Source organism: Terrapene carolina, unplaced genomic scaffold, assembly GCF_002925995.2.
Source record: "Terrapene carolina triunguis isolate 2854851 unplaced genomic scaffold, T_m_triunguis-2.0 Scaffold69, whole genome shotgun sequence".
Lineage (NCBI taxonomy): Eukaryota > Metazoa > Chordata > Testudines > Emydidae > Terrapene > Terrapene triunguis.
This window is the reverse complement of record NW_020664420.1, coordinates 12978454-13002398: the sequence shown is the minus strand read 5'-3', so window position 1 is coordinate 13002398 and position 23945 is coordinate 12978454. Positions and strand designations below refer to the sequence as shown.

Here is a 23945-nt window from a genome sequence, read left to right as displayed (position 1 = left end):
ATTCCTCTAGCAATCTAGACCAAATATGTCTTTTTGTGTAATTAGATTAAAAGCTAGTGTTTGTGCTTAACAAATAACAAGCAATGATATTATTAAATCCATAAGAAATAGGTTGAAGAATAATAATGAAATGTGATAGTGCATTATGTGCCAAACTTATGTCCTCATCTGGAATACTGTGTTCATTGATGGCCACACTAACTCCAAAAGATATAATGGCAATATTGGGGAATTCAGAGATGAGTGATAGGAATGATTACAGGCATAGAAAGATTTCTATGTGAAAAGTGATTTAAAATTACAGGATTGTTTTGGGTAGGAGGGGAAAAAGAGAGATGGGATAGAGGTATACAAAATGTGAATGGTAAAGAGAGGGTAAATTGGGCACTCCTATTCACTTTTGTTATCATATAAGTACCAGTGGCATTTAAAGAAATGAAAAAGTAACAAATATAAAATTGGTAAAAAGAAATACTTTTCTCTCAACACAGCCTGTGGAATTCATTGCCATTAGATATAATTGAGACCAACCTCTTAGAAGGAGTACAAAAAGGACTAGACATGTATATGGATAATGAAAATATCCACAATTACATTAGATATTTTTTGCCTTGAAACATAAAGGTGCTTTAAAATAAAACCCTTAAAATCAAGCACTACACGGTCAGGTAATTTTTGAAGTCAAGCTTGTTTCTTCAGCACTAACTCAACCATGTTGTAACATTTTCTATTCCTGAATCAGGCTCTAGAAGTGCTGGGACATACATCAACTCTTTCTCTTTCAAAAAAAGTATCACAGCTCAAATTCGTGAGTGCCAGTTCCCTTTGAGCCCCGGTCCTTTTGAATATGTGACCCTGGAGTGTCAGAACCAGGGCCGGCTCCAGGCACCAGCCGAGGTGGGTGCTTGGGGTGGCAGCCTCTAAGGAGCGGCTTCCCTCCAATCCTTTTTTTTTTTGCTTTGCCGCTCCGCAGGGTTTTTTTGTTTTTTGTTTTTGGTTCGCCGCTCTGGCCGCCCTGTAGTGGACGGCGGTGCGGAGGAGGGGAGTGCCCTGCTGGGAGCGGGCTGCGCACTCCGTCTGCCCCAGCCAGTGCCAGGTCTGCAGCAAGCCCGGCAGGGCAGCCCGCGTCCTTCCCTCCCCGCCAACCGGAGCGGTGCGGAGCCCTCCCGGCAGGCGGCATGGTGCGAGGGGCCGAGTGCCAAGTGGCAAGCGCCCCGCTGAAGGAAGCCCTGGCCGCACCCTTTCTCTCTCTCTCCCTCCGCTCCCCCACCTTCCCCCCACCCCGCTAGCCAGGGCGCGAACTCCACTGCCCAGGGCACGTCTGCAGCGCAGGGAGTCCCCCTGCACCCTGGCTCCGGCCGCCCCGCACGTTTGTTTTTTGTTTTTTGCTGGTCAGAACAGGGGCCCTCAAATATAATATTAATGGCAAAATCAGATTTAGTGAAATATAACACATCATGAAAAGAGACTGAATGAAATTTACCGTTCTGGCCCCAGTCTATCAAAGTTCTGAGGCATGTGCTTAATTTTAAGTATATGAGTATTCTCACTGACTTGAACGAATGCCCTAAATTAAAATGACTTAAATGGAACTGCTCACATGCTTACATTTAAATCTGTCCTTAAGTGCTTTGCTGGATTGGCACCTTATTTAGTCATTAAATGTTTTTTGGTAACTGGGATAGCCTGATGAGATTCCCAACGGAGTGTACTGAGGATTCCATGAGGACAGTGGTCATACAAGCTTACTCCAGCATCCTTGAGTACATCACAAAGAATATAATGCTTTCAGCCTTAAACAGTAGAGTTTAGGGACTGTAGCCTCTTCTCCTGGGCCTTGATACAACCTTAGAACTAACATGGCCTGCCCTGAAGCACACAATTCATTGTCTGACTATCCATGAGGGACATCTGTTCGCAATTGGGGTGTCTTTTGAAGCAGCTAGTCTGCTTCTCTTTCTGAAACATCCCATCTAAAACAATATAAAAACTCATTATGACAGAGGTGACAATTTTAACAGTAATAAAAACTCCTCATTAAAAAAACAACTCTTCTTACCCTAGGAAAGACCAAAACAGAAAGAATAAAAGAAATTATTCTGTTTACAGTAGCATCAAGAGAAACAGTAACAGAAAAATGTTATGAAACAGCATTCCACCCTTGAAATAACATTTTTGTAATACTCCTCCAGTTCTGTCAAGGGAAATTTAGAGTTGCATTCTGTAACACTTAGCAATTATATATCACCTTTTGTCCAAGGATCTTGAAGCACTTCATAAAGAGTAATTTATTAAGCCTTACAGCACCTTTTTGAGGTAGATATTGTGCTATCCAGTTTACAAATGGATAAAATGGGCCAGAGAAAGTGATTCTCACTCTATGGCCATGTCTACACTACAGGGGCTATTGTGGTAAGCTGTGGCGCTGTAGATAACCCCATAGTGCAGATGCAGCCTATAGGAATGGAAGGGGTGTAGGAACATCACCTCCCCGAGTGATGGTAGCTGCGTTGACAGAAACATTCTTCTGTCAGGCTGGCTGTGTCTGCACCAGTGGCTAGATGGGCACTCAGACGTGAGGATTTTTCACATTCCTGAGCTCCATTGCTATGTCAATCTTTGTTTGAAGTGTAGACCAGGTCCCAGTCATAGACTTCTTGCATCTGAAGAAGTGAGGTTCTTATCCACGAAAGCTTATGCTCCCGATACTTCTGTTAGTCTTAAAGGTGCCACAGGACCCTCTGTTGCTTTGTACAGGAAAGAATGCAGGAGTCTTGATTTCCTGGGCCATGCTCTAAACACTAGACTGTACTACCTCTTTGCAGTTTTGCCATATCTTTCATATTGTATGTTGCTACTGCCTCAAAGAGAGGGAGCAGAAACGTTTAAGTGGTTGAGCACACTACTGAAAGCATCCAAAACTAATGGGAAGATTCCCATTGATTTCAATAGGCATTGCATCAGGCATTAAGGAAATTCAGGAAAATGCTTAAGTATGTAATTACATCCATCTCTATTCAGGAAAGCGTTTAAGCATGTGCGTAACTCCTCCTGACTTCACTGGGACTTGAGTACATTCTTTCCTGAATTGGGTCTGAGTGAGGATCTGTGTAGGAATATTTACCTTGAAAATGTTTTAGATTAGCTTCTGGGTTTTGTCTGTTTCACCACATCTTATTTTTGATGTTTGATTATATGTATTTTGTGGCAAGGATTTTGGTACAACTTTAACTGGTACATCAGAGTCAGGTTTTTAAGTCTCACGAAACACTGAGCCACTGAAGTAATTTTTATGTTCAAACCTCTGGTTCCTGAGGGTCCAGTTCATTTCTGCTGTGAATTTAAATGAGTTAATTTAAGTGGTTGGGTCAGAAGCCACTATCATCGTAGTAGCCCTATGCCTGATTCTTAATTAAAGGCAACAGGAGATTAATTTGAAACATTAATTTAAAAGTGCTTACACAAAAGGAAAGAATTATTGCAATAAAGCCTAAAGAACTTTTTTGTCCCTAGATGTAGAAGACAGAACTAGCTCAGGGTCCTGGGGGAATGGAGGACATCCTAGTCCATCCAGGGTAAGTATATCTAATCTTTTTCCTAAACCAGACTTCCTGCATATGTAAATTTACAATCTTAAATTTGAGTTTTACACCTGATTGCATAGAAAAATGTACATGCAAAGTTGGCTGTAGACCAGCTTCTCTTCAAAATTGCTTTTTTACATTCTTATCTGATCCTGTGATTGAATTTGACACCTGCTCCACTCCTGCTAACAGCTAGCAAGAATTTTCATTAGCCATTTTGCCTTGCTAGTCAGTATCAGCCATTGATCCAACACTGTATGTTATCTCAGTGCTGTAAGAGGCATTTTTTGTTATTGTTGACATTTCACTTGCTGTAGTTAGCTTGCTGGGAGATTTTATGTCTCACTGGCACAGATACCTACATGCAAAAAATCCATTGCATAGTATTGGGAAGCACTTGTACACTCAAAATGTGCTACTTCATCACCGGGGGTCAGATACTAGCCACTCTTCCTAACATTGAATGGTACCTTAGAATCATAGAACTACAGGGTTAGAAGGGACCACAAAGGGTCATCTAATCTAACTCCCTGCCAAGATGCAGGATTATTCCTCAGTCCTTGGGTAGTCCCACTGAAGTGGAACTACTGGAAGGGAAAGCTACTATTCCTCATGAGTAGACAAGTGTTCTCAAGGGTGGCAAAATCTGAGCCCACATTTCTTTGTTCCCACTCAATCTGGCCATTTACAGCATCTTTCTACTTCAGACCTCTCTTCAGGTGACCATATCTGCATTGCCCTACCTCAACGTTCTGCTCAGCCTCTGTTGGTTTCTTCAGTGAAAAGGCAGAGTTCAAGACTTACCAAGAGTATACGTTTTAAAAACCGATATTCCCTGCTTTGGTGGGGGTGTAGGCTGAATATCTTTAGAACAAATCATTAACTCATGACGGGCTATGTATGTGAGGCTTAAGGGATCTGTAACATTTTGGGAACAATTTTCAACAACTAGAGGCCTACAATCGGCCTATTAAATTGTTCATTTGTAGGCAAACATGTATCTATATCCTTAAACTTGGTGACTGTGTACACAAGGACTAGTTTTCATTCACATTTACCTATTTTGCATGTACAAATGCATGTTTGCACAAATTCTTACCTATTTGCTCATGAGTGTGCATATTTTGGTGGCACAGCAGAGGTAGCCAGTTTGAAAATGTAGCCCTCAAACGTATTTAGAGCCTACCAATCTTTTCCCCCAAACTTGAAGGGATAATTCCTCCACTTCCAAAGTCAGAACATTTCAGAGGGCTGTGGATAGTGACTTCTCTTGTCTTCAGGCAATGTGCTACTAACTTTAATCTTCAAAGTACAGTAAGATCTGCCTACTTACCAGTAACTTTACCAACCCATTGCTCCAGCTGTCAAGTTTGACATTCTAATGCATTATATGAATGAGATGAGGAAATCTTTCCTGTTCCTCACATTATAACGCACACACACTAACATTAAATTAATTCCTATTACAGTAAAGTGTCATTACTGAACTACTGCCTACCATGGGAATTACTGAGACACACTATATTTCTTGTTATTTTTATAATAGCTGGAATACAACATAATTCATTAGTTTTGACTTTGAGAAAGTTGTGTTTAGAATTGCGTGGAGACTCAGGATTCAATTTCCATTTATTTGAGTAATAAGAAATATCCCTTCCAATAAAATTGTTTATATATATATTCACACACCCACCAACAGCTCTGTCCACTTATGGGCCAGATTGTATAACCCATACATACATTGGGGGCCATTACTCACCTCAGTAGTCCCATTGAATCTACTCACATAAGTAAAAGTTCACCAGTGTAAGTAAGGGTTGCACAATCCTCCCTCTCTGAAAAAGGCCGAGTCCTGAGCTCTTTAATTGGGCAGACCGCTCACTGGGGTCAGAAGCTTTGAGCCTGTGCCCCAGTCCAGTTGCAGGATCAGGGCCTTAATATTATTCTGAGGATTGGGCTCAAAAATTACAGTATATACTTCAGGATCAAGACTACTTCTTTGTGTATTCTGTAAATCCATGATATAAAATTATGCAAGGCAAAATGTGGCTTCACCCTTATTTAAAAAGTTTGTTTATGTTGCTGTTTAATTGTCTCTTAATGAATGTGAAGGAACAGGGCTTGCAAGCATTGCTAGCTATGTTTCAGCACCCTAAAGTAAGAGTCCAGTGAGGTGAAAGACAGTGTTATTGTTCATATACTCAGTCCATTCTTTTTCTTTTTTTTTCTCCTATGGGCAGATTCTGCCTTTGGCTAACATGCCAAATGACACGTCTAAGTAAATTTACTTAGCCTTGCATTACACTACAGCCAGCTGAGCAGAATGATTTTTTCCCCATTTACTGCATATCAGGATTGAATCTCAACCATTTCCATAGAAGAGGAAAAGCCAATCACCATTTCTTATTATACCTGGTTTAGCATCCATTACATCATTACTTTACACATCTGTCAGTTTTATTTTTAACCTTTTTTCCCCCCTCGACACTTGTGGTTGCTTTTAGAAAAAAAAATGTTTTGAAAATTAACCTGTACATTTCCACACGCAATTATTTAGGCATACATATCTGAACGTGAGTGTAGCCGTATATCATGAGATGATATAAAGAAATGAGCACAGTCCTGGGGGGGAAATCCTGAATTTTCATCAAGGCTCCATATCAGCTTTCTGGTTCTCTTATGCAAATCACTTGACCTCTGTGCATCTCAGTTTCCCCATCTGAAAATGAGGATGATATTTCTATGCCTCAGAGAGGTGCTGTGAGAAATTAGTAACGGTGTTTGAAAATACAAATGTAATAGCAGCACTACAGATGGACAAACGCTTGTTCATTTTTGTGATTACTTTTGAGGTTTTGCACAGGTACAATAATTGTGAGTGTAGACTGGGAGGCTAGGCTAGGGATGCTTTGAAAATGTGCGCCCTGGTCCTGACAAGATTTACGCATGTGTTTAACTTATACACTTGACTAGTGTCATTGACTTCAGTGGAAGTACTCACAGTGCATAAAGTTAAGCTCATGGGTTAATCCTCCTAGCTTTGGAGTCTTGTTCCTTAATGAGAAAAGTAGTATTAAACACCCAAACACTTCAGGCCAAATTTTGCCTTTGTGTGCGTGCAACAACCACTGGGTTAAAATGGCAAATTTCTACTTACAGATAGGAGATTTAAAAAAAACCCCAGATATATTCTTTCTTCTCCCCAACTGATGTGAAAGCAGAAAGACTGACATAGTAGGTGAAAGTCATTCGACGGCTTGCACAGCACCACGCTCCCTGGTATATTATCTCAATTACCAGGCAGGTGTGTCCACAAAATAAACACATATTAATTACTAACAAAATAAAAATTTTAAACCGGCTTCAAATAAATTTTGGAACGCATTGCCCCCAACAAACTCAGTGGAAGAGGGCAATGGAGGGAATAAAGTTTCTTCATTATTCAGAATCGAGGGGGAAAGTATAACTTCTTTCTCTGTTATTCTTACAGAAAATGTTTGTGTTAAAATTGTAAAACTCTTTTCCCCTTCCCAATTTATTAACAGAACTATGGAGATGGGACTCACTATGATCACATGGCAAGCAGGGACCTTGGGTCACATGACAATCTCTCTCCTCCTTTTGTCAATTCCAGAATACAAAGTAAGAAGAAATCAAATTTCTTAATGTGGTTTTGTTTTTCAAAGGCTTAATTTTTAAAAGTGGAAGTTAGTGAGTGCACCATAGTTTAATTTGAGGGCTTCCGTTCCTCTCCTAAGCATTTTGGGTTTTGTTGTACGTAGTCTTTGGGAGGAAATATTGAATTTTGCCTCTTGAGCAAAATTGGTTGCTCATATTTTGAAAAATGTACACCTGTGCTGTTTACTGAATAGCCTCTATTTTCTTCATGTAAGCAGTATATAGCATTTAAAACAGTGACTGCCGTTTTTACATAGAGCGGTGAATGTACTTTCCTGAGGCTTAAGTGTTTTCTTTAAAGGTGTGACCACTTGGCAGAGAATTAAACAGAACTTTTAAAGTACAAAAAATGTTGCTGAAAATATTACAAATAAATGTTCTTTAGAGGGAACAGATAAATAACAAGAGATTGAGATCATAAACCATTATTTTCACTGGATCGTGATGGATCATTGCCTGTTGGGACTTGCAGTCTCTCTGGACTGCAAACTTCTGGATTAAAGATGAGGCTGCCTGCAACGTACTCCACTTGGGACAAGCCAAATTCAGCTTGTGGCATTTGGCAAGTCAGCTCTCACGGTTAAGGAAAGCTTGGACGTCCCTGCATTCATTTTAATGAAGCTTGCAAAGATTTAGTGTAGCAGCTATAACCGTAGCAGTATAAAGAAAGGCTATAATTATTTGCAAGTGAATGATAACTACTGTCTTTAAATCATGGTTGATAAATGAGTTTGGTTAAAGTAAATATATGATGTAAAAATATTAGTAATCCTTGTGCTTGGCCAAGATCACACCCTTCTACTGCAGTTATCAATGAACTAGCTGAAATGCTGTGATTGAATGTAAGCCAAAGAAAACATAGAGCTGTAACTGTGATATATCATTTTGTGAATGTAATGTATTCCCCCCCAAAAAAGCCTTGTCTTTTAATATTAGGAAATATTTGTGAGTTGTTTAACATTCGGGATAATGTTGAAGCTTGTAATTATTGGTATGTATTTCCCCACAAAACATAGTTACAACAGTTTCAAGGGTCTGACTTAAGCCAACAAAAGCAAGGAAATTCCGACACTCCCTTATTAACTCACGCCATTGGGTTTAGGTAGTGCAAATACGTTACAAATAGTCACACACTTCTGTGATCCCACTGGGCTGAGTGATGCTTTCACATTTAACCCTTTAATGCGGATCTTTGCAATTTAAGTCTGTCTCTCTTACCCTCTGCTCCTGCCTTACCCAATAAATAAATAGCATTAGTCTGCAATTGTTTTTCCCCCATTTGGGAAAAAAGCTGCTTTCCCTTATTTCAAAAAGTATTCATTACAATACCGTACTTTTGCAAGCACATTTTTAGGAATAAAATAACAGATTGATTAGATTTAAAAAAAAAATAAACACATTTTTCTTAAATGTGATTTTTCTGCTGAAGCCTGATTGTCAAAGTCAATGGGAGTTTCACAGCCGCAGCTAAGAGAATAATCAGGCCTCAATTTTTCTGAAAATACCAACACTGTCAAATTCAAGATGACTCTCAGCAGCACTTGGTTTGTAATGGTCATCATGCTGAAAGGTCTGGATGTGGAATGTTCCTGCAGTGTCCTTAAGTTTCAGTGTATGTGTATTTATTGAAAAAATAAAATCATTTGGAAATAAGAATACTGATGTTCCTCCATGTGCAGATTAGTGTGCGTGTGAGAGAGAGAGCGAGGCTAACAGCTTCTGACAAGTGTGTTATTGTGTAATAATGCACGCCTACTGTTGAAGCCAATCAGCTTGCTCCCTCAATCTAAAGCATTTTGTAACCTTAATTTAAAATCATTCTCTGGTAATTAGAGCAGATTCCTTTTAATTTGTGCCAGTTTAGGCAGCAAATGGCATGGAAACCACACTTTTATTCCCCCACTTCCACTAATCTCCTAAAGCCTAGATTGTGCCCAACCTGCTCTGGTGTGCGCGGGGTAGAGGTAGGGATGATGTCTCAAGGCGCCTCCCTGTGTCCTTGTTTCGCCTACGCAGAGGCCAGACAATCTCATTAGGGAGTGGAGGCTGTTTTCCTAGCACCCTCTGAAGCTGGCTACCCAAAATGGAAGAGAGGAATAGTGGGTGGTGGAACTGGTACCCCACCTTCTGGGGCACTGGCCAGCAGAGCTTTGATGAGGGTGAATGAGAGCTGTTGCAATGTACACTCCCCAGCAAGAAGCCAGGAGTCAGCTCCTCCTGGAGCTTCTGCTGCTGTCCCTGTGCACTTCCGCCTTGGTTGCAATAGTTAGAATCAAGTCCTAAATGTGGAAGCCAAGGCCATCTGCTGTACTATGCTAGAGAATGCTACTAAGTCTGTGAATCTCCCACTGTTTCTAATGAAAGCACTGTCCTGTCAGATAAGCTGTCTGGTCTGAAACACGGGTCGTTATTGTTTTCGGAGTGTTACATTTTCCACCTCAAGCGGATTTTGAACAGAAGAGGATTCTGTTTTTGGCGAGACGGTTTACCTGACATTAACAAAACTGCCTCAGAGTTGAGGCCAAGGCAATGTTCTGCTGAGCAGAAAGTCAGAGAGCAGTTTACTAACTGTTTCAAAAGTTGATGATTAGAAAGATCATTTTAAATACACAGAGAGAATTCTTCGAGGCATGATAAACTCTTTAGTACCCCTGGGTAGCAAGGACCTTATTTTCTTCTGTGTCTTGTACGGTTTTGCACACTTAACTAATCATTAATGATGATGATGATGATAATAATTCAATAAAATAATCAGTAATGCTGTTTATTTCCCAAACGTTTCCACAACAGAAACTGCTATTAATTTGTGCTGATTACATTGTATTTGTGATTTTATGATGAATTCTAATTGTTGCAATTACAAACAGTGCACCATATTTACTTTAATTGAGTCCATCCTGAACTAATATGGGATGTGGCTCCCAGTACATGTTTTATCAGTTTCCCTCTTCCTGTCAGATCATCAAATTATCCAAAGAAAAGGTCCCCACAGAACTACTGTGGAGCAGTTTGCACCTGCAGAGAGAGACTTGTAATTTTATTCACATGCTCTTCTTTCTGCTGGCAATTGATACAGATATAGAGCCTGATTATCATCCAACTTGAGCCTATTTTACACTATACTAGTGTAGCTGTATTGACTTCAGTGGAGTTACACCTGATTTATGGTGGCATGAAAACAAAATTAAGCCCTTAGTAGTTTCGTAATCCATAGCTTTTATCTGATTAAAAGAACAGCATTTTTTAACTTCTAAGATGTTTCTTTCTATGTCATTACGTTGTTATTACTCTTAACAATAAATGTTCATATAAATGTTTTATGGTAGTGCCCATAATTCAGTAACTGAGTTGGATGTCAGCAAAGTACATGATGAGCAATATTCATTTTACAGAAAAGAGTTACAAACTTCAATTCCTTTGAATTTTCTTTTATATTTTAAAATATTTGGTTTTTTTAATGTTGTGAGCTATAAACCTAAATATGTTACCTCATTGTCTTTTAAATTCTGATGTTTTAATATTGTTTCTTTTTTGGTGTTCTTGGAGATAAATAGCACTGTGTAGACAGACAGAAGCATACAGAGCATGGGAAAAAAACAAGATTCAGTGTGTATACTGCCAGTGCACCTTGATCCAGGCCTGCAACACCCGTTGTATTTCAGATCATCTTTTGAGCACATTTGTTTTGAATGATTTGCTGTTTTTATGGTGTAAGCAAATCAAATGGCCACCAAGGATAGGGTACAATCCTGAGTCCAATTCTTTCAACCAGTTTTGAACTTAGACCTACAAAAGTGAAAGGTTAGGGTCATAACCCACATCACCTTCTTATTCCCTCAATATGAAAATATATGAGAAATTCATCAGAGGCCTCAAAGCCCTTGATCTGTGCTATTAACTTAACCTGTAAACTGATGTGTTTTTGTATGTCCCTCTTGTACCAGCGAACAAGAAATCGTTGATTTTTATAGCTGCACAGTCAGGGTCAAGTTTATGTATGGCGCTCTGCTGTTGGCAAAAGCACAGGGAGAAAATGAAAGGAACTTTGCTGGCTACTTCCCCCTCACAACAGGGGCCAGATGCAATTCTCAGCCATTGTGCACAGAAAACACAAGGACTGCTGGAAGCTAGTGCTGACATCAGTGTTAGTCCAAGCTGAGGTATTCCCTCCCACCCTTACTCCAGCCAGCAAAGTTGCATTCTATAAAACTTTGGTCTAATAGGCCTTCAAAAGCATGGTGCCTCTCTCAGGCATAGGGGCTCTGGGAGCTACCCCTGGGTCAAAGCCTCTACATTCCTTCCTTTTCATGAGGTTGTACCTTATTGGCTTAATCTAGCTCTTATTGTGTGTGATCTAGCATGTAATCTTAACTTTGAAGAAAGAATAGTTTTCCAGGAAGAAAAGATTTCGGGTATAATTGTTATTGACAGCATACAGATGAGCCATGAATATTTGTAGAAATGTTGTGGTGACTGTAGGCCTATATTGTAAGCTTTTGTTTTCAGGTATGTATTTTAACTTAAATGTGTTTTATTTTTTTAAGTGTCCAAATTCTTGCAGGGAGTATTTAAATTAGTCTTTGCTTCAAGCCATTTAATAATTGGCTGTAGGGAATGCAGAAAATGACTTTTTTCTCCTAAACTGTTGCTTCCATGTATTGAAACACAGTTATCTTTCTGTGTCTCCAGAGTCCTAATAGTCAACTAGGCTGTTTTATTTTAACAATAAATGAACATTGCCCAGTATGAATACATACAAGAACCGGTAAGACTACAGGGCATGGAATACATTGTTATAGTTGTATATCATTCCATACTGGATGCTTGATTTTCAGATGCATTGTTTGTGAACTGATCCTACCTATGATACCTTGCTAGTACATTAAATCATTTACCAGTATACAGTAACTTGTTTCTAAAACCCCTGTAGCTTAATGGAACATTTCACTGCAAGGATTAGATTGAGATTTCAGGCGATGTTGAAGAAAGCTCCTGGCTTATTTGGTGACCTTTGAATAGCATCTGGGTTACTGGTTGATATTTTGATTTGGTTACTGTGGTCATATTGTGACAGCTGCTGGTTCATTATAATTCAGTTCCTCTGCTCAATTTTCCTTGCAGGAATACTTAGCTTTGTGTTGCTTCAAAGTATTTCTAACCATCCTGAGTGTAACCCAGTACACTGTAAAAGGTGAAATGTTGTGAATGCTTTGAGATCCCAGCAGCAGTCCACTAAAAGGAGAGTAGCACAGTCCACTTGACAAACAATCACATATGAGTGTGCAAAGAAGGAAAAAACCTAAATGGAGATGTTACCCATTCCAATGATACCCAGACCTGCAGATTACTAAAAGGCTGGTTTAATGGCCATTGGTAAGATCAGAGGCAAGCTTGTTTTATTTCTTTATTTTAAAAAATACACAACAACAGTTTGTGTAGTTCTCCTGGTATTTTTTCCCTTTCAAATAATTCTAGCATTGGTAATATTGATTTTATGTATATTGTTGAACAATCTAATCTATTTATTGGCATAAAATAAATGCTGCAAAATTTTTGTCCATCTTTGATGTATGCTTTGAGAACGTTTAGAGGAACTCAAATTCAGTGTACATACATACCTTAATTTTGATGGCTGTGGGATAAAGAGGTGAGGTGGCTGAGTGGTTAAGCTACTTGACTACAATCCTGAAGGTTGATGGTTTGGTGCTTGCTTGATTCATAGGGACAGGCCACTTAGCTGTAAAATGGGTACATGATCTGGAGGGCTGTCAAGTGTAATGCTGGTTCCTTTGTGTCCTGCTGATGTGGCTCAGGGGAGTTTTGACTTTGCTAATAATCTCGGTATGTGAAGACAAAGTGATTACAAGATTATGGATCTTTGTGCTCCCTTTCTATTCCTAACTAAAAAATGAAAACAGATGTAATGTACTGTTAATATGCACTATACCAGAGCAGTTCCTTCCCCAGAAGTATCTTCCATCATAACTGCCTAGTCACTTTTGATCCTTCCTAGTGCATGGTTGTCCTCTTATAGGAACTTTTTCTTGGCATGCCTTTCATAGATTTCATAGATTTCATAGATTCTAGGACTGGAAGGGACCTCGAGAGGTCATCGAGTCCAGTCCCCTGCCCGCATGGCAGGACCAAATACTGTCTAGACCATCCCTGATAGACATTTATCTAACCTACTCTTAAATATCTCCAGAGATGGAGATTCCACAACCTCCCTAGGCAATTTATTCCAGTGTTTAACCACCCTGACAGTTAGGAACTTTTTCCTAATGTCCAACCTAGACCTCCCTTGCTGCAGTTTAAGCCCATTGCTTCTTGTTCTATCCTCAGAGGCTAAGGTGAACAAGTTTTCTCCCTCCTCCTTATGACACCCTTTTAGATACCTGAAAACTGCTATCATGTCCCCTCTCAGTCTTCTCTTTTCCAAACTAAACAAACCCAATTCTTTCAGCCTTGCTTCATAGGTCATGTTCTCAAGACCTTTAATCATTCTTGTTGCTCTTCTCTGGACCCTTTCCAATTTCTCCACATCTTTCTTGAAATGCGGTGCCCAGAACTGGACACAATACTCCAGCTGAGGCCTAACCAGAGCAGAGTAGAGCGGAAGAATGACTTCTCGTGTCTTGCTCACAACACACCTGTTAATACATCCCAGAATCACGTTTGCTTTTTTTGCAACAGCATCACACTGTTGACTCATATTTAGCTTGTGGTCCACTATAACCCCTAGATCCCTTTCTGCCGTACTCCTTCCTAGACAGTCTCTTCCCATTCTGTATGTGTGAGGGCTGGCCCTTGAAATTTAGCAGAGACAGGTAGCTGCATCTCCAGACTGGACATTTTGCATTTGTTTGCTGTCCCCTCTCTTCTATCTTGTAAATATTCTTTATTATCCTGTCAAGTTTTTGCCTGGTTTTCTCTTATTTCTGAGGAGATGGCACATTCCCCAGGTAAAATGGATGGAAAATTGCAAATGATGCTAAACTATAAATTGGGTGAATCTTGCTATGTGAGATTATATAGTACTGTATGTTGTTAATTAAAACTGGCATAAAACCTAGTGTTAGGTAGGCCTCCTGAGTTCTACTTCCACCTCTGCTACTAACTTGCTGTGTAACCTTTGGCAGGTTGCTTACCCTCTTTTTTCCCCTCAAGTTAGCCTAGGTTTATCCATCTGTAAAATGGATTGGAGTTGAGAGGCTTAACAAATTATTATCTGAAAAATATTTGAGTTCCTTGGGTATTCCAAGTAACTGTAAAGCTGTATTAATATATACTGTGCTATGACAGCACTCATCTCTGTAAGAACTGTCCTTATTTGGACATGATTTTCTTATTCAGTTACTGTGATTATTGGCAGAGTTGGTAGCACTGCCTATATTAAGGTTGCTCAACATTTTCAATTATAAGGCCTTGTTTTCAATTTTTTATAACTTTCCCAATTTATAACTATTTGGGCTAAAATTTTCCATACCGAGAATCTGACATAAGCTATTTTTTTTTTATTTCAGAAAAAATGATCCCCTGATTTCTTAGAATGAGTTTAGGAAAAAATATGATGTTTTGCCCATATTTTAAAAAAATCCATAGAGATGTTTCATTGAGAAGCTCAAGCATCTCCATGCTTTGTTGCAGGGACATTAAATTTTTCAGGGAGGTTGGCTGGGTGTCAGCGATGAGCATTTTTCCAACCCTGCGAATATTCACCTATATTGACTAATTTATGAGCCTTTGAAAAATTTCAGTTTGCACATGCTCAGTAGAAACTTGTTAGCTTGGCCGCTAAATTTTCCAAAGCTTCCTTCTGCACTGAGCATGCTCCAGCACAGGGCTGTTGGGGCTGAGTAGGCTTTTCATGACATTGCTTCTCCCTGCTGCGTTGGAGCCTCTGCTGTGCAAGATGCTGTAACTTAGGAAAGGCAGAGTATCTCTCCTGTGCTGTCAATCCACTGCTGGTAATGAGAATGATTTGAATGCAGAGAGGTGAGGCATGGGGTCCACTAAAGGGGGAAAATATGAGCACAGAGGAAGAAGGGGTTGCAGGAGCCAGAATGTGGAAGGGAGCTGGGGAGTGGGGGTGGCGCAGGAGTGCTAGATAGGCAGGGACAGGTTGGGGGGAAGAGGCCTATAACCACGAAATCACATTCTCTCTCTAGAACCTGGAAATGAACCCAGGAATACTGAGTCTTTACATTCCTCTGCTGTCAAGAAATAGCTGTGACTCCTTCCCTCCAGCAAAATGTATCTTTTCCCTTTCTAGTGTTTCATCCACAGGGAGGATAACAGTCTACTCCTGCTGTCAGTTATTCCATTACCTACAGTGATTGAGGTCTGTGCTGTTTCTATAAAGGTCTGAAAACTGCTGATGACCCAGCTATGATAGAATTCCTGTTCCAGATGATAGAATTCCTGTTTTTCTGTTTGTTTGTTTTTAATTAGGAAATCACTTAAAAAAAAGATTAAAAAACATTAAGGTTGTTAAATCAAAGATTCAAAGTTAGGAAACGCCATAATTAAGGTTGCCTGTGCAACCTTAATTCAGGCCCGTTGTGCATATGCATTATGATACAGTCTTTAATGACATCATCACGTCCTATTTTTTCCATGGGCTTCCTGCCACGTTCAGTGCATAGGATGGATGGTGCTCAGGGAATGAATCAGGATTGTGTAGTGAAGAAGGCTACTGTATGTAGGACACCTGCCTCATTTGTTGCAGAAGTTGGAAGGTGTAGCATGTATTCACAGAAAGAGAATAGATGGTCTTATGGTTAAGGAAGTTGAAGCCATCCTGAGGAAGTGGAGTCTATCCTTGCCTGTGCTCCGCGGAGTTCCTGTGTGATGCTGGGCAAGTCACTTAAGCCAAATTTTTCACAGGTGGCTACTAATTGGGTGTTCCTCATATTCTGAGTGCTCAACGTGAGAGATTTGGGGCCAGATCTGGAGAAACACTAAGTACTCAGAATTGTAGCTGAAGTTAGTTGAAACCGTGCCTTCAACATAGTAAGTGCTTAAAAAAATAAAAGCTAAATACTCTGAAAAATAAGCTCTCGGAGTCTCAAGTTGGGTACCCCAAATCAGTGGACACTTCTGACAATTTTTCTCATTAATCGCCGTGTGCCTCAGTTTCCCAACTGTAAATTGGGAATAATAATGCCACCTAATCTTGCAGGGGTGTTTGTGAAGATAAACTCATTAGTGTTTGTGGAGCACTCGTATACCGTGGTGACAGCATCATAGACGCATTCAAGAGGAAAAGCTAATAACATTTCTATTCAGTGAATGGTTTGGATGGTCCTCTGCTGTCAACAGCTGACAACAAGCCCTCTACCACACACTGAATGAGGAGGCTAAAAAAAAAATACTGAATAACTACTCATTCACTGAATAAGATATGTTTGATTCCCACTGCAGAAACCCTTTAATTCAGCCTTGGATTGAGCTTGAACTGTGCCCATGAACCAGCAGTGAGTGGTTCCCAAGAAAAATTTTTGGAGCCTGAAGCAATTTTTGATTCTTTCCCCTTGTGTTTCACTGTACTCACAAGCTTTTCTCCAGGGCACTCTTTATGGTATATATCAAAATTGAGAATGGCCTTTTTGGGAAAGGCCAAATGTGGTAGTAACATGGTATCTCTTTTCACCTTGATTACTTGATACTATTCTATGTGATCAGGTGGTGGTTCTACTTTTACCTGTATTTTTTTTAGAGAGAGAAAGAAAAAGAAAGAATGCATTTCTGTTCTGTTCTCTGATCCAAGCAAAGAGCACAAGGAAAGAAATCAAACAAAATATGTCTCCTTATCCCTAATGACACTTGTGACAGGTTTCCCCTGGGGTGCCACCTGGAACTGGGGTATCACTGAACCCTCTGACCCACCAGCCTGGGCTCCCGCTCAAACTATGCTTCTGTGACAAGCTGCAAACCGGCTCCCGCTCCTATACTTCCTTCAGCATTCACACAGGTAGGGACACACCCAGCTGCATTACATGCAGGCTCTCTGACCAGCCACTGCATGAATCAACAGTAGAGAGGCCCTTAGCCAAATTACCACCCGTTGCCCAGCCTAGGACCCCCCCACTGGAGTATAAACCCAAAATTATACCATCTTGCGCTACATAGGGAACTGTACAGTGTAAGTTCATAGAGTTCACCCCTCCCTCAATGTGAAGAGGAAATGCAACAGCTCCCTGAGCTAAGATTCCCAAACACTTCACTCCAAGCTTACTGGTTTAGATTAAAACATAAAATAAATTTATTAACTACAAAAGATAGATTTTAAGTGATTATACGTGATAGCAAACAGATCAAAGCAGATTATGTAGTAAATAAACAAAAACGCAAACTAAGTCTCATATACTAGAAAGATTTGAATTAACAGTCTCTCACCCTGACTGATGATATGGCAGGCTGCAGATTCTTATGGCACAAGCTACACTTGCTTTGCAGCGTGGAATCCCCAGGTTTTTCATACACAAGCTATAAATCCCTTTAGCCTGGGTCCAGCACTTCCCCCAGTGCAGTCTTTGTTCCTCAGGTGTTTTCAGGAATCCTCTTCTGGGGGGAGTGAAGGAGAACCGATGATGTCACTCCCTGCCTTATATAGCTTTAGCATATAGTGGGAACCCTTTGTTCCAAAACCAGTTCCCAGAGCAGTGTGTAGAAAAATATAGACACTCCAAAATGGAGTCTCGAGTTATGTGGCCTGGTTACATGCCCTTGCATACCTTGCTGAGTCGTAGCAGCCATTACTTACAGGCTGTTTAGAACGGTCACAGGAAGGTTAAGTTCTTCCAGGGTCCATTGTCTTTGTTGATGGGCCATCAGCACTGTCTGGTTTCTTCATTGTTGTATCAGAGAGGCTAGTCACCCAGAGGCCGCACGACTGAAATACAGATATGTAGTCAATATTCCTTACTTTAGATTAAAAAATGATACATGCATACTAATAGGATAATCATATTCAGCAAATCATAACTTTTCCAATGACACCTCACATGATCCATTTTGTACAAAATGCATCGTAATTATGCCATAATCATATAATAATATCACTGTGAAGAATATGGAGTGCACTGTCACAACACTAACCTCCTTTGTAAAGTGCTTTGAGATCTACTGATATAAAGTACTATATAAGAGCTAGGTATTGTTGTTGTTATTATTTAGTCTGTCCATCTGATTCTTGCCGGTATTGGCCTAGTTACTAGATCTTAGCTCATTTCTTTCTTTCTGCAATTTCTTTGTATATTGTCTTGTTTTTGGTGTGACGTATGTATCATTCACTTTTAAAACCAGACATGTATTTGCCTTACTGATATCCGAAATATTTTGTGTATCATTCTGACGCCTATATTGTTATTGTATTATTCCTGTAGAGAAGCATACAAGTATACATTCTTTTTGTAATGCCCCCATTTAATGGATCTTTCTTAGTACTGTTATTGGTACTTAGTACTATTAGTTGGCCTGACATATGTATCTCTCAGTTTTACAAGGAGAAACTTGTTTAATTGATGTCTGATTTCTCCTGTTGCATTATGCTGCGACCGGTAGAGTGGTGTTGTTGGGCAAAGCCTCATGAGTTTACAACAAATCATAGCTGACACACATGATTTTTTGTATTCTAATGACCACAGAATATTTACAAATGTATAGCCGGTGAAGATGAATGCGAAGATTCATAGAATGCCATGCAAGTCAGAACTGGAAAAATTCATAGGAAACCTCAGCAAGATTGAAACTGAACCCCATCTCTTTTGTGTTATAAGGATGGAGGTGGCCACTTTAGAGGTTTCTATGTAAAATTTGGGACATATAAAGTCTCTTGGCAAGGAAAAAGGTAATGATTGGCCCCCTATTAGGGTATGTCTAGAGCTAAGTTCCCTCTAAGCTGCGCGGTGGTATATTAAGCACGGTGCAGGCGCTCAGGGCTGCGGCAGGGAGAGATGCCTCTTCCCCAGCCCCGGACCTGCCGTGGCGGGAACAGGTGCCACTCCCCCCCCCAGCCCAGGTACTGCTGTGGAGAGAGAGAGCTGGGGGCGTCCTCTCTCCCCGCCATAGCCCCGGTGCAGCCTGTACTCCAAACCCCTCATCCCTGGCCCCACCCCGGAGCCCTCTCCTGCACCCATAATCCCCAGCGCCACCCCAGAGCCTGCACTCCCAGCCGGATCCCTTACCCTCCTAACCTTCTATCCCAGCCCTGAGGGCCCCCCCCCCACTCCGAACCTCTCAGCCCCACCCCCGCCACATAAATTTTGTTAGGGGCACCAATATGGAGGTGATGTGTAACAAAATTCATTCTGCACATGCGTGGGAAAAATTAGAGGGAACGCGGTTCTAGACGGCAATCACTGGCTTTAATGTAGCTTGCTCCAGACTCCAGTCCCAGAACAGCAAATCTGCAGCAGCGCTAGCTGTACAAAACTGCCACAAACCCTGCGTAATTACACCTGGGGCTAATCTGCGCTGCAGCTCACATGGTCATGGCTTCACTGTCCCAATACCTGAAATAGCTCTCTTTTATCCGCCTTGGGTATGTCAGCTGAACCTGCAGCCATGCGCAATCAGACCCTTAGATTAGTCATGGCAGAAGGCAGAGGGTTATTGTATGTTTTTCCATTGATGCTAAAGTATAGCCCCCATTGACTCAGATAAGAGTTGTTCCTATGAGTCATCCTTGTTTTTCTCCACCACCGTTTTGTTCTATACCCACCAGTTTCATTTTGTCCTCACTTGGATGTGATTTCCTTAGGTCAGGGGCTGACTTTTGTTTTACATTTGTACAGCATCCAGCACAATGGGGCTCTTTTTGTGATTGAGGCCTCAGGATACAACTGCAATACAATTAAATGTCAATAATGTATCCCTTTTAAATGTTAATTATAATTGTGGCAATTTTAATACCTTTTTTCATTTTGGCATGAGACAACTCATAACGGGGGGGAGGGTGGGAGGGGGAAGGGGAGAGAGAGAATCTCTGGTTTTGGAACTGAATGAGTATCTCCTAAGCAATCTTTATTTATAGTGTGTGTTAAAAATTTACCAGATAGTCAAATAAAAAAATGACTGAAGTCAGGAGAGGAGACCAAGAGACTCCAGATCTGGTCCCGTATCCTAAACCTCACCATGGTTTGTTCCCGTCCCCCACCTCGCCACATTCCGGTGTATTATTACCATCTTCCACATTATGTTGTCTGTGACACACTAAGAGGCATGGAATACCCTTTGTTATCAGGCTTTGAATAGGACAGAAATATGGATACAATGTAAAATGTTGTTATTATTTGTGTTGCATAAGCATACTCAGGCCCTAGTTGGGATCAGGGACCCTTTGTGCATACAGGAGAAGAAAATCCCTTCCCCTGTCCAACATACTGAGTTTATCTAATTTAAAGATCTGTACATGGTAAAAAACAGGATTCATTGTTATGTATGGGTAACTGGTTAAAAGAAAGATGAAATATAATGTTTGGATATGGGTGCCTATGCTAGGGTGCTGAAATCAGTACTTAAGCACCTAAAGCTAGTGTTTGGTTACTTAAGTGCCAATTTGAGAGCCTCCTTCCTTTAGAGGATAAATATTAAAAGCTAATAATTGGAGGACAGTTTCACTGTTGGAGGACTTTCCAAATGAGTCTCAGTTCAAGTATGGAGTCATAATTTTATTTATTTTGGATCACATTTTCAATTGCATAGAAGTTCAGAAGAGATTATTGGAATCGTTAGAGAGACAGGCAATTATTTCTGTGCCCAGCAGAGCTGTTTGTCAGGAACTGGAGTCAGGAGGGGTAGGGAAAACAGATGGAGGGGCCATTCTCAGGACCACAATGGTTGGTCTCTTACAGCAGTCAAGACCTTCTAAAATAACAAGTTGTATGTCTAGAGCTTGAAGACACGCTGCCAAGGTTGAGAGGCACAAAATGTTACTTACCTTAAAAATAAAATATTTATTTTTAACTGTCTTTCTGAGTCTCAAAAATCAATCACCATTTCCACCATCTGAAAGATGGGCCTGGGATGCCAGATTCAGATCCAAAATATGGATAATGCCTCTCTTTCCACATCAAAGTACATTGGTGTTTGGATGCTGGAGTTTGGTGTGGCCCGAAAAGAGATATTTGATCTGATAAAGAGATAGAGGTCCAGATATAAATTTGGAAACCACCCGTATCCCTGTCCAATACATAAGAGGTATCCGTATCTGGGATTTTGGTAGGAACTCATCACTAGCTACAACACTAGGACAATATATCAAGCACAAACCCAGGATCCTATATTTGTTTACAGTTGCACATATGCTATGCCAAAGCCATGCTCCTGCCTGTCATTGGCATTGTTATAACTAGACTTGATACTGAAACAAATCAAGAATGATGTCAGTGGAGCTTCTTTCTTAGAAGAATGGAGGAGCAGACCGAGTGGGAAGATGATCTGATTGCTGTGGCATCTCAGAATTGAGAGATCACATTTTAGGCCTTTAGGCACGGAGGCTGACCCTATTCCTGTTGAAGCCTGAGAGTTTTGCTGTTAATTTCAAAGGTGTTAAGGTCAAGCCCCTGCACAGTATTCCTATAAAGCAAATTCGTCCTTGAGAGAGATGTCTGATTTCCAGGCTTCTCTCTATGTAAATATATCCTGTTGTGCATTTTATGATGTCACCTGCAGGATTATGTTGTGATTTTGCGGTGCATACCACTATCATCCTGACTACTGTATTTGAAGGCCATAAGCATATACCTGCTAAGTGGATGAAACATTTCTTCAGGTCCCTTTGTGTGTAACAGGAGACTTTTTCATTGAGGTAAACTAGAAGAGTTGAGACATGACTTACAAATATCACCAAACCGCTACAAGTTTTGTCAGATATGTTTTACACAAGCATTTCAACCAAATTCTTTCATTGGACAGTGCCCCCAAAATTGGAAAATGTGGCGTGGCTAGCCTTAAGAATAAACATGCTAACTTGAAAAAATACCTCAGAGAGCTGTATGCTCTGAATACTCCAAGGGATGATTCAGATTATGAAAACAGATTTATTGTATAGTTGGTCCATTTTGTTCTTGAATGGAAAGATTACTTTAGGGAACAATGTTCACCAGATTTGCATCCCAGATTTAGCTATGTAGTAATTTATTATTTTTGTATTTTTTTGGGAAGCAAAGTTATGAACTAATGATAGAATTGTCTCAAACTTAAAGAAGTATAGATCAGTTTTAGAATTGCCTCAGATAATTTAGTAACTGCCTCAAAATCTCCTAAAACCCTTGGTCAGTGCTAAATAGCAACAAGAATTTCATACTGCTTGTGTCCAGCATGGGTTACATGCTGTTCTTTAAACTGATTCATTAATTAAATATACATATTGTAACACTCAGTTGTTTGGACTTTTTGTTGTTGTTGTTATGAGGGTAGTATTTGCTAGGGTGGATTCCTCTTCCTGGTGTTACACCTATCTCAAAGTTACATGTTATGACTTTCCTTCATCTAAGAAGGGCTGGATGGGTTTGCCTTCATCAGCTTCTCTTCTAGATTAGCCATAGAGGTCTCTGCAGAACACACTGAAGTACTTCTGGAGGATTATCAGCATCAGGTTTGGTTTAATCATACAGACTGTTTGGGTGCAGATCCCAGAATAATTGATTCAGCCTTTTACGCTTTTGAGGTAGATACATTGAGTATCAACTGGTTTATGGTGTGGAGGTATTTTGGAAAATACCACAAAAATTCACCATGTCTGCTTTTTGGAGATATTAGATCCCAGCATGGCTGCATTCCATTTGTACTATATATATATATATATATATATATATTCTGTGAAACATTTTGAGATGAAAGGCATTATATAGATTTACAATATTACTGTTCCCATCCAGGAGTTAATGCATTTTGCAGCACAGCCATTCCCCCCACAAGCACCTGCCACTAACATACTAGTCTTCAGTATCTAACCCAGGCCTCTTGTGCAATGTAGAAAAAAAAAAAAAAAAGCGCTCTTTGGAAAATTAGTCTCAGATGTATAAAAAGAACCTGTAGACTTTGCCTATGAATGTCTGCATACAAGGCAAAGAATTGCAATATTATTTTGCACTACATAGTTTTCAGTGAAGTTTACATTCCAGCCTATTTTATTTTAAAACAAGTCCAAGTATTTTTAATTAGTTATTTTTGGTGACAGTTGTATTCCTTATAGGATGACATAGAGTAGAGATATGTGAAAGTTTTTCATTGACCCTCAAACCTGCTTGACCCGAGCCTTGTGTATGAGGCTCAATGTGTTGAAAGTTTGGGTATAAAAATTGGCTGAGGTCATCCCTACAGTAGGTGAATTGATGAAACCCGTACACCCACATGCTAACAGCCACCTCCTCTCTCCCCACAAGACCTTCCTGGAGGCACGGGGAAATCACAGGGTTTGCTGTTAGATCTGGAGTGGGGGGAAGTAGAGTGACCCAGATGTGGGAGTTAGGGTATATGTGGGGGTTCTTTTTGGAGTTTAGAGTTATTGAACTCCAAACAATCTTATGGGCTGATTCATTTCCAACCCTGCTGAACCAAACTACAAGGTTTAGTTCACAGGCCTCCACAGGGGTTCACACAACCCTAGCATAAACTGCCATAATGCACAATTGTGCAATACTTACTAAGGTTCTATTTTCATGTGCTCTCAGGAGC

At 40.3% G+C, this 23945-nt stretch overlaps 1 protein-coding gene across 12 annotated transcripts in view; it reads left to right on the top strand.

Moving 5' to 3' along the window:
• Positions 1 to 23945, top strand: part of TCF4 (transcription factor 4) — a 322751-nt gene that overhangs the window by 101415 nt on the left and 197391 nt on the right. For all 12 annotated transcript variants that reach the window (XM_026649022.2, XM_026649017.2, XM_026649023.2 and 9 more), the window contains 2 exons: positions 3514 to 3575; positions 7130 to 7226. In XM_026649022.2, coding sequence (XP_026504807.1) covers positions 3514 to 3575; positions 7130 to 7226 — 159 coding nt within the window. The remainder of the gene's footprint in view (positions 1 to 3513; positions 3576 to 7129; positions 7227 to 23945) is intronic.